The following is an 11,548-nucleotide window of genomic DNA, read 5'->3' as shown; positions in this document are numbered from 1 at the left end:
TAACGATAATGATCCCTAAGAAAAATCAACACTTCCACAGAATTAAAGTACAGAATCATGTACAATAACTACAATTGGTATTTTTCACAATCACCAAATTCAAACAACACTTTTTTCCTAATGTAGACTTTTGCAAATTCTAATGTTCTAAAAAATTTGATGTTTCAGTAATTCCATAAACAATCAAGGTCTATCTCGGTAGTGGAAATCACAGGGATGTCTTGATCTTGATAAGCCTTGAATCTGGCTTCGGGCATGCCCTGTTCGGACTCTGTTTTCGTCTCCATGCCATTGTTGTCGAAGAAAAGCCTCATTTCCGACTCATCTTGCAACATGGCAGAGTCGCGGCCGGTCAAGGTTTTGGCCCGAGTATTGATTTGAGTCGAAAAAGGAGAACAGTTCAAGGGCGAGACTTGAGGGAAAGTGAATGGGAAGGGCGAGAAGTCGTAGTTCCTTGACGAGGAAGAAGTGAATTCATCCAAGACCTTCTCTTGAGATTTATTCTCCATTGGGTTATTAGAGAAACATGTGTCGTTAGATACCTCTGTGCCAGTAGTAGCCATACGATGATTGTCATCAGACGAGAACTCCGTCAGTGGAGGCAAATCCGAAGACCGGGAATCAGCACCAGCACCAGCACCACTCGTCAGCCCTGATATATGCACCTTCTTCCCTCCCGCGGTTTTCATAAATATCCTGCAGATCACCCACTCATTCTGAAGGAAAAACAATATATCAGAAAACAGGGGAGACTAAAAACAGGGGAAAATAGAGGAAAAACAGGGGAAAACAGAGGAAAAACAGGGGAATCAAATTACCCTAGCAGATTTGTGGAGATTATGCATGGAATCCTTCCCCTCCAATCTATACTCATGCATAACCCAATTAGTCTTCAATCCCTTGGGAGCCCTACCCCTATAGAAAACCAAAGTCTTCTTCATCCCGACCAAAGACTTGGCACGAAAGATATCCTTATCCTTTCCGGTGGCCTTCCAGTACCCGGCCTCCGTAGCTCGATTAGTCCTTAGACCGGTCGGATACTTCCTATCCCTCATGCAGAAAAAGTACCACTCTTTCTCCCCCAATTTCGCCTTCCCTTAAACATCCAAAACACACAAAAAAATTCACAAAATTCAGAAAACATAATAAAATTGATTGTGATGAGAGTCAACAAAAGCAGAGCAAAACTTACAAGGCAAATCCCATGGCTCGACCTTGTTGAGGTCCACCTCTCCTATGGCTATGGGGCAGAAGCTGGTGTCCACTACTTTATGCGACAAGTAGTGGGTTATCAGCTCCTCATCGCTCGGGTGAAATCGGAAACCGGGTGGCAGATCGATCGCCTCATCGACCATCATAGCAGCGCGCAGCTCTTCCATTCTAGGTCGATACTCTGTTTTTGCTCTGTTTCTAGCAGGTTTTTGTGAGGTGTGATGCTCTGTTTTAGCTCTGTTTTGTTAGAGATGGAAACACAGCCTCCATTTATACATAAATCTCACTAGTTGTGGACTGTTGTTGTGCATGTGTCAGAGAGAGAGAGAGTTAGTTAAGGGAAAAGTGCTCCGAGGAACAGAAATCCATGAATATTTGTTATGAGAGGAGATATAAAACGTGGGATGTAAGGCAGTTTTAAGCTTGATCTTTTTGCTTTTTTTCTCTCTTTTCTCGTATTCTGTAACAGTGTGTGAATCGCATTTTATTTTCTTAATTTGACATTATCGCATCTACTATTTTCGTATTATTTGGCTTTTCTGGTTATATTTTTTTATTTACTGTAATAAACCATTGATCAACTTTACCATAAATGACTCTGTAATAACTGGCTTTATTCAACAAATTTCCGCGTAAAGACTAAATAAGAGATGTCACACATTATTAGAGTCCGACTTTCATGAAATTTGTGTTTCAAGGCAATAAATTTTTTTCCCTTTTTTTTATTACTGAAATTGAGTCGGTCGATATATTTTCCTATTATACTACTTAGTCTTTTTGGCCAAATCGGAATATTTTAGAAAAATTTTTGAGTGCAATAAAAATAGCGACAACAAATATTATGTGCTCAGAATTTGATTTGTGCCTGTATTAATATTGTGCTGAATATAAAAAACATATACACTCAGAAAATAATACTATATGAATATTCATGTTGAAATTGTACTACTTTTTAAGGGGAAATTAGGAGATTATAAAATATACAGATATTCCAATCTTCTATTACAATTAGGTAATTGTATTTAATAATATGCATACATGTTATATTTTGGGTGTTACTTTTTTTTTAATAGGGAATAGAATTTTGAATCCTATATGCTACAACTGCCTATTCATGCTCTGTCCATATTTAACGACAATAAAACTAGGCAGGGCCTTTTCAATAGATATATGGTATAAATTAAAATATTTAAATTAATGCCCAAATAGTAATTTTATATTTTAATAATTTTTCAATAGTTTAAAATCTAAAATTTTAACATTATATTTTACAAAATTAAAATTTAAAAAAATAGAAAAAATCTTGTCTGGGTATCTATAGACTTCTCTACCATCACTCTTTGACGTGTAGTAATTTCATACGATATATTGCATCATTTGTAAATCGCTAAAATAACTTGTTATATCTATGAAATTGTTATTTCAGCAGCTTAATTATGCCAATGATTTGTCAATTTATAATTTTAATGTGAATACAAGATTAAATTAAAATTAGAATTTTGATTTAGAATATTTGTTTTGCACTAATATAGATCTGATAGGTCCAACTATAATCAATTGACAGGCTGTAATCATAAATATAACAATTAATAACATAGGAAAATAGAATTAATTGAAAAACACAAAAAGTCGAGTTAGTTGCAAATCTGTTTAACCAAAACCATCTACTTGCAAAATTCTGTGTGTTACAAAATCCAAAGTTGTCTTCATACTAAAACAAAGACACCAAAAAATGACCAAATTATCATCTTCAAATGAGCACAAGAGACAAAGTGTTTTTTGCAGTGTCTTGATTTATTTTCCAACTTATGAGGACCACAGAAGCAATTTCTGTTAGCACTTGTTTCAATGTATAATTCTCGTGATTTTAGTTAGTCGAATTTCTTTATTTTGCTTTAGCTCAAATTCTATGGGTTCCAAAACAAAATTTTAGATTCTAAACCACTGAAATTATAATATACTGGAGTGGGAATGTGGGATGGAATGGTTTCTCTTAAGGTGCTTATTATAAATTTTATTAGTCTAACAATATTTATATTGAAAAATAATAATAATAATAATAACAACAACATTTATAACTCTCAGTTAATATTTATTACTATACTACTATTTAAAGCTTATAAAAATTATTCTTTGATTCTGGAATAATCAATCATTGAACAAAAAAACGAATAAATATTAAATTTTTGCTTCTAATGAAATTCCAACCCAGATTTGCATTAATCCAGGAAAACGATACATTCACTATAACGAAAAATTGAAAATAATTTTCATTTCTCTCATACACTTGTCACCAAAGTTTGTTAGTACAATTTAATGTAAACGTTCCAAACTATAATTATAATCAAATACGTGATTATTACTCTTTTAATAAAAAAAATATCTCCAATCATGTATAATAATTGAGAATCTGAACTCTCACAAGACTAGTAAAAGGTTTACTCACATTTTACTCTAATTTTTAAATAAGTAGGCAGTGTATTTTCTTGTTTATATGGGGGTGGTGGGTAGGGCATTAATCTAAAATACGATTTATACATTTTTTTTGTAGTATTTCTCAAACAGTCAACAATTTATTTTCCTTTATTTAAATATGCATAAATTTTAGTTTATCTTCAACTTGGATAAAGATTGAGCGTATGAACGAATTGGAAGTAAAGAATCAAAGATGATTTCACCGCACAATAATTGTGTGCACATTTTTAACTTAAAAGAATGATAAATTATAGGAGTTGAGTTACCTTACGATTGTGGATAAAGTTTACTAAATAACGCAAATAATTGACTGTAGCAAAACATTTGGCTCTATTCGGTGAATCTTGTGGCATCGATTCTATCTCGTGCCACAAACAAGGACATTACTAGGAAGGGTAAAATAAATATTCAATTTAATCCAAATTATCAACAAAAGCATCTTTAATAAAATATTCGGCATTGTCAGATTCCATTTTTTAGTATGAAATCCGATGAAGATTAGTTCAATTATTAGGACCTCATAAGAAATTATTTGAATCATATATAATATATATACTTACACGAGATTTAAATCAATACGCACTCACACCTTCTATACATAAAGATGATTAAAAAGAAAATTATTTTCCGTAGTATTTACAATTCAATCTGGATTCTGAATCTTTATACTGTCTATAATTCTCGTGAAGATACATTATTGTATTTCAAAATTGCATTATCTTTGCTGATTCATTTTTATATCCTATTAATTATATGTCTAAAATGGGAGATAATTACGAATAAATTAGACTAATCATTGAACCTTTAAATAATACCGTGGGTTAAATTATGGGGAATATTAAGTCCACGAATCAAGAGGTAAGGTGCCGTGCTAAAATGGACTGCATGTCTATCAACACAATATTCACACACATACACACACCCCACCCCAAAAAAGTATTTACATACACACACATAGTACAGATACATATACATATTAATATGATAATTCTTCTTATTTTAGAACCATTTTTTTTATTGAACTGTGAAGATCAATTGTAAATGCTTCTCTCTGATGAATGATTAGACTTCATATTTTAAATATGAGAGCAGATTTCATATTTTTTTATATAATTCCATTCAACACAATAATCCCACATTCGCATGATAAAAAATTATATTCTTTATCGGATCTATGTATATGTATTCTCCTACTAATAGCAACAAACAATTTTACTATTTGTTATTATTATAAAACGAAAAAAAATATGTGAGTTCATACCTAAATAGGAATAACTAGAACTTATTAAACTTTATTTTATATTAAGTAGTTAAATGAAAATGAGAATAAACCGTGACTTCAGCTAGCTCTTATAAAATTGAATGTTCTTATACATTTTGATACCCCTACAATATTAATTGTTATTTATTTTAAATTCTTATATCAAAAAGATATATACGTTGCCATTCTTTTATACTACAAGATTATGAAAAAATATCCATCCCTAGCTAATGTATTTGTTTAATATTCAGGTATCAGGATAAAGAATTTGACCTTATAACCAAACATCTTTATAATTGAATTAATCGATAATTTTTTTTAAATTTTTTTTTAACTTTTCAATGCGTAGAACAAGTAGTATAATTAATAATAAATGAAAATTGGAAGATATACGGCATAGGGCGTAAAAATCCAATAGCAGTGCGCCGCTCCTAGAACTCTCCACCGCCTCTGATTGGCTGAAAACTGCTTAAGGTAAAACCGACCTAACATTATTATGTTAAACAAATACGATTAAGATTAACTCAAATTGACCAAAACAAAACGGTCAATGCTTTTAGCAGTTCGGACATGAATCCACGACGGGGGACAGCCACGCGGCGCCCTCTGATTCGACGGCAAGTAGCACGTGCACTTCCACTTTTGTCTTTATAAAATTTCAAAGTTAGGCTAGCGATATTCGTGTTAATCTTGTTGAGTTTTTCACGTTTGAAATTGTTGATGAGAATGTGAGCTGTACAATGTCGTCGGCGATGGATTTGAAACTAGGGTTTTTATTGTTTCAATTCTTGTATGCTGCAAATACCATTTTCTCCACGTGCATGTGCATAGTTTATTACTTATATTTGACATAAACATGTCACAATAATGACTGAACATGTTTGAGAAATCTTAGTTTCTGAAAATTGAAAATATAATGATCAAATCTCATTCTAAAACAACACAATGAAACCCATTATTTATAAGTGGTTTGCAGACCCTATAAACTGAAACGGAAATAAAACGAATTTAAGAAAATTTATAAATGCCCGCAAAAACACTAAAAACAATGTTTTGCGGTTTCAAGTCAGTCCGACACAGTTAGCTTCGATGGCGGATAGAACAACATCACCTTGCTTTGCTCAAATAATTAATGAGAAACGATGTTAATTTAATCTTGGTACATAAAAGTTGAGTGGGAATACATCATACACGTAGGCATTAGACAAGAAAATATCCATGTGCTTTTTCAATACTACCTAAAATCGATTTTATAAATGCTACATTTTGAACATACGGTACATGAAAAGGAAGTTATATTTTTCTATTAAAAGAGATTCATTTTTACTCATGTATTCCACATAAACAATTTTTAGGTTTCCACAATTTGGACAGGGATGATGGTAGAGTTGTCTAGTTTTCCATTCATATTTTGGTTGGTCAAAGTTGAGGCAGTTCATGATTGAAATTAAATAAAAAGTGATTGAACTTAAAGGAAAGTAATAGTTTAACCTAGTATTTAGACAAAATATTTCGTTCTTTTATTTATTTATTATTTAAAATGTTGATTGATGCACGTTATTGTTGTTGACTTGTTAATAATATGAAAATAGTAATGTGAAACAATTTGAACGTAACTTAAGCATATGATCCACCGTCTAATTAATGTGTATTGACCCGTCGAGATCTTAATTTTCGTTATCTTGCAGTCTCAGTTATTAGAAAATTGCAATGTTGAAGTGATGGTGAAACTCAAGATATATTCCACATATAGTTCGATTAAGGTTTCAACCTATATTTTATCGCATATGTTAAATAAAAGCATTTTGTCGAATTCATATATGGTCCTTATCCCATGCCCCATGGGTTGTAAATTGTAACCGGTAAACCACATTTAGGATCATCGCGAGTTTTAATAAATGTTAAAGAAATATGAGTAGAAAAAATCAGTAGACTATGTAAGTCCCACTTATTAAATATACTGAATGTGTCAAATAAATCATTTAATAAGAGGTGGAGTAAGAGTGATTTATGAATGAATCCATTCCACTGCTTAGAATTTACATTACAATTTTAAGATTCTCACATCATTAAAAATAAGGATAATTTACCTGTAGATTTCTAAATATTTAATAAATTCTTTTTTTGCATAGCAGCTTAAAAATTTGACTGTAAATTATTAAATTATTGATTAATTCTTATTTTACAACAAAACTATTAATTTGTTATGATTTTGCAATCAATCAAAATTTTGATGTTCACATAGTTTGATGACTTACTTACATGGCACTATCAAAGAGTAAACCAAAATTACGTGACGTTTTAGACAACGAAATCATGCCGTATTACATTATATAAAATAATTTATTTGTTGAATAATGGTTATATTATGCTATGTTAGCATCAAAATTTTAATGTATATTAAAACAAATAAATACTCCATAGTTTGTTAATTTACAGGTAGAATTTAACACTGATATGCAAAATCAAACTTTGATAGACGTTCAAAAATTTACAACAATTACTCTTATTGTGAAGGTGTGTCCTTGCAGTTCACTGATTCAGTCAAGTGACAGAGCCGTTGAAGCTCGGGGCAGGGATCAAGAAGGAAGCTCGGCTTTGAGCTAGAACTAGCCGAGAAGGGAGTTCGGTTTGAGCGCCGAGAAGGGAGTGCGGTCTTGAGCTCGGTTTGAGCTGCCGAACTGGAACTAGCAGGGAGCTCGGTTTGAGCTGCCGAGCTGAAACTAGCCGTTGGTGTTTAGCGGTTGTAACTGTTTTTAGAAACAAATTAGTTAGTTTGTTTTTCTTCTTGACTCCCATATATACTTACAGCTCGATTGTAATCAGAGAGAGAGAGAGACGCAGAACACAGATTACGCACACAATTGGAAGAGAATTCTTGCACTAGCTAGCGTTTGCTTAGAGTGATAGATTGTGTGTGTGAAGTTCTTGTATTGAGAGTTCCATCAATAAGATTCCGGTCATCTTCTCCGTGGACGTAGGTGGATTATCACCGAACCACGTTACACCTTTGCGTGTTTTATTTTTCGATCGTGTGCGTGTGAGATCGGCGGCAACACGACCCCAACAAGTGGCGCCGTCTGTGGGAAGACTTCCACGATTTGCCGATTGATTGGTTTCTGGGTGAGTTCGTGTCTAGAGGTTCCGTTGTATAAGCTGATCTTGGCGATTGCCCACCGCTCGTTTTGAGAAATGTCTACAGCCAAGTTCGAGGTGGAAAAGTTCACCGGGAGAAACGATTTTGGGCTGTGGAGACTGAAGATGAAGGCCATCTTGATGCAGCAAGGCCTATGGGATATCTTGAAGAATGAAGGTGACGCTAAAGAAGGCAAACCTGATACTGATGACAAGGAGAAGCAAAGGCTTCAAGATATGCAGTATAAGGCTTATAGCACCCTGATCTTGAACCTCACGGACAGGGTGCTAAGGGAAGTTTCCAAGGAGGAGACGGCTGCAGGAGTATGGGGGAAACTTGAGTCATTGTATATGACCAAGTCTCTGGCGAACCGGTTACATTTGAAGCAAAGGCTTCTTGCTTTCAAGTTTTCAGATGGAAAGAGCATTTCTGAACAGCTTGAGGAGTTTGGGAAATGCATAGATGATCTTGAGAATATCGATGAGGTCATTAAAGATGAAGATAAGGCATTGATGTTGCTCAATTCCCTGCCTAAAAGTTATGAGCACTTCAAGGATGCAGTGCTTCTTGGAAGAGAAACCAAGGTCACCTATGAAGAGATTCATTCTGCATTAAAGATGAAGGAATCTCAGAAGGCTGATAACAAACAAACTGATCCAGTAGCTGAGAGTCTGCATGTGAAAAATAATCAGAATAAAAAGGGTTCCAAGAAGAAGTTCCAGAAGAAGGAAGAAGGTGGAGTATGGAAGGAGAAGAGAAGCTGTCACTACTGTAAGAAACCGGGCCATTTAAAGAAGCATTGCTTTGCTTGGAAGAAGAAACAAGAGCGAGAAAAGGCTGGGAACATAGAGACTGCTGATCTGGCTCAGGATGTTGAAGATAATGAAGCTTTGAATATCCACTCAGGGGCCAAGATTGAGGAATGCTGGATCATGGATTCAGGTTGCTCCTTCCACATTTGCTCACACAAATCTTGGTTCCAAGAATTATCAGCTTGGGAAGGATCAGTGATGCTAGGAAATGATCAAGTGTGCAATGTCAAGGGCATTGGGAACATCAGATTGAGGATGAAGGATGGGAGTATGAAGACTCTCACAGAAGTCAGATTCATTCCTCAAATCAAGAGAAATTTAATATCTCTTGGAATGCTAGAGTCAAAAGGGTGCAGATTCAACTCTGGTGATGGGATCCTCACAGTAACAAAAGGCACCAGAATTGTGATGGAGGCTCAGAGAAAGAACAGCCTATACTATTTGCTGGGTGAAACCGTGGTTGATGCTGTGAATCTTGCCCAGACAGAAGACCTGTATCTATGGCATGCCAGGCTTGGACATGTGGGTGAGAAAGGCATAAGAGAGCTGGCTAAACGAGGAGTGATGAAGTTAAGTGCATCAGACAGCCTAAAGAAATGTGAATCTTGCATTCTAGGAAAGGCAAAGAAGCTGCCATTTTCTGGTGGGAAACACACTTCATCAGCCCCATTTGTGTATGCCCACAGTGACTTGTGGGGGCCATCCCAAACTGAATCCATAGGTGGAGGCAAGTATTTCATCTCCATCATAGATGATTACTCAAGAAAAGTGTGGATTTACATTCTAAGAGAGAAGTCCCAAGCTTTTGAAAAATTTAGAGAATGGCATGCTAGATATGAGAATGAAAAGGGCTCAGTGCTTAAATATCTAAGGACTGATAATGGCATGGAGTTTCTGTCTGCGGAGTTTGATAGTTTCTGTAAAGTGAAAGGGATAAGAAGGCATAGGACCGTGCCAAGAAATCCTCAACAGAACGGGCTGGCAGAAAGAATGAATAGGACATTGCTAGAAAGGGTGAGGTGCATGCTATTCTACTCTGGAATGCCAAAGAGATTCTGGGCAGAGGCTGTCTCTACTGCAGCTAATCTGATCAATAAGTGTCCATCATCTGCTATATCCAATGAGACCCCAGATCAAAGATGGTATGGAAGCCTAGGTGACTACTCAGCCTTGAAGGTGTTTGGGTGTGCTGCTTATGCACACATTAAGCAGAGTAAATTGGAGCCAAGGGCAAAGAAATGTGTGCTGTTGGGATACCAAGATGGGGTGAAAGGATACAGATTGTGGAATTTGGATAGAGAAGGCAGAAATATCATTGTGAGCAGAGATGTGACATTCAATGAAGAGGAGATGCCATTTAAAGATGATGGGAAGCCCTCTGGTGGTGGCAGTAGCTCTGATATGCAAAACCTTGAGTTTGGTGGAGAATCTGCTGGAACAGACACTGATGAGGATGCTGTGATCACAGAAAATCAAGAAGAAGGTGGAGCAACTAGTTCTCAACATACTCAGAACACAGGTGAGCAGGAGTCACCAGTGCAGCAAGCTGCTGCAGCTCAAGGGGCCAGAAGAAATCCAAGAAGAAATGCAGGCCTACCTAGCAGATTCTCAGATTATGACATGAGCTTCTTTGCTCTATGTGTAGCAGAAGTACTCATGTTTTCAGAACCCTCAACCCATGAAGAAGCCATGAGTTGCAAGGAAAGTCAGAAATGGATCAAGGCCATGGAAGAAGAAATAGAGTCCTTGCTGAGAAATGGGACTTGGATTTTGGTGACTGATCCAGGGACTCAGAAGCTGATCAGTTGCAAATGGCTGTTTAAGAAGAAAGTAGAGGTGGGGGAAGTTGAAAGTATACGGTTTAAGGCAAGGCTGGTTGCTAGAGGATTCACACAAGTAGAGGGTATTGACTACACAGAGGTGTTCTCTCCAGTGGTGAAGCACACTTCTATTCGGATCTCATTGGCCATGACTGCTCATTTCAACTGGGAGCTGCATCAACTTGATGTGAAGACAGCATTTTTGCATGGAGATCTAGAGGAGACGATCTATATGATGCAGCCTAAGGGTTTTGAGAAGCCGGGAGAAGAAAAGAAAGTTTGCCTGTTAAAGAAAAGCCTATATGGGCTCAAGCAAAGCAGCCGGCAGTGGAACAAGAAGTTTCATGAGCAGATGGAATTGATGGCATTTGAGAGATCCAGTTTTGATAGCTGCGTGTATGTCAAGAGAAGTGGAAATCTAATACTGGCCTATCTACTGCTGTATGTGGATGATATTCTGCTGGCAGGATCAAGCAAGAGTGAGCTGCTGTCTGTGAAGGATGAGTTGAAGCAGAGATTTGATATGAAAGATCTTGGGGAAGCCAAGAGAATCTTGGGTATGGATATTGTCAGGAACAGAAAAAAGAAAGAACTGAAATTGGTTCAGGCTGATTATATCAGAAAGGTGGTAGAAAAATACCAGGTAAAGAGTGAAAAGTCAGTATCCACTCCATTGGCTAGCTGCTTCAAACTCAGTAAAGAACAGATGCCAAAGACAGCTGAAGATAGAGAAGAGATGAGCAGGATACCCTATGCAAATATAGTGGGAAGTGTGATGTACTTGATGATATGTACAAGGCCGGATGTGGCTCATGCCATAAGCGTTGCAAGC

At 35.9% G+C, this 11,548-nt stretch overlaps 1 protein-coding gene across 1 annotated transcript; it reads right to left on the bottom strand.

The window, feature by feature from the left end:
* On the bottom strand, positions 1-1,667 carry LOC121767148 (NAC domain-containing protein 92-like). Its single transcript, XM_042163353.1, has 3 exons — positions 1,193-1,667; positions 819-1,096; positions 1-716 (listed from the first exon to the last, which is right to left on the bottom strand). The coding sequence occupies exons 1-3, from the start codon at positions 1,377-1,379 to the stop codon at positions 165-167; spliced, it is 1,017 nt and encodes a 338-aa protein (XP_042019287.1). The 5' UTR covers positions 1,380-1,667; the 3' UTR covers positions 1-164.
* Positions 1,668-11,548: the final 9,881 nt, after the last annotated feature.

The sequence above is a fragment of the Salvia splendens genome, chromosome 15, assembly GCF_004379255.2.
Source record: "Salvia splendens isolate huo1 chromosome 15, SspV2, whole genome shotgun sequence".
In the NCBI taxonomy this organism is placed as follows: domain Eukaryota; kingdom Viridiplantae; phylum Streptophyta; class Magnoliopsida; order Lamiales; family Lamiaceae; genus Salvia; species Salvia splendens.
This window is presented reverse-complemented; position numbering and strand designations above follow the sequence as displayed.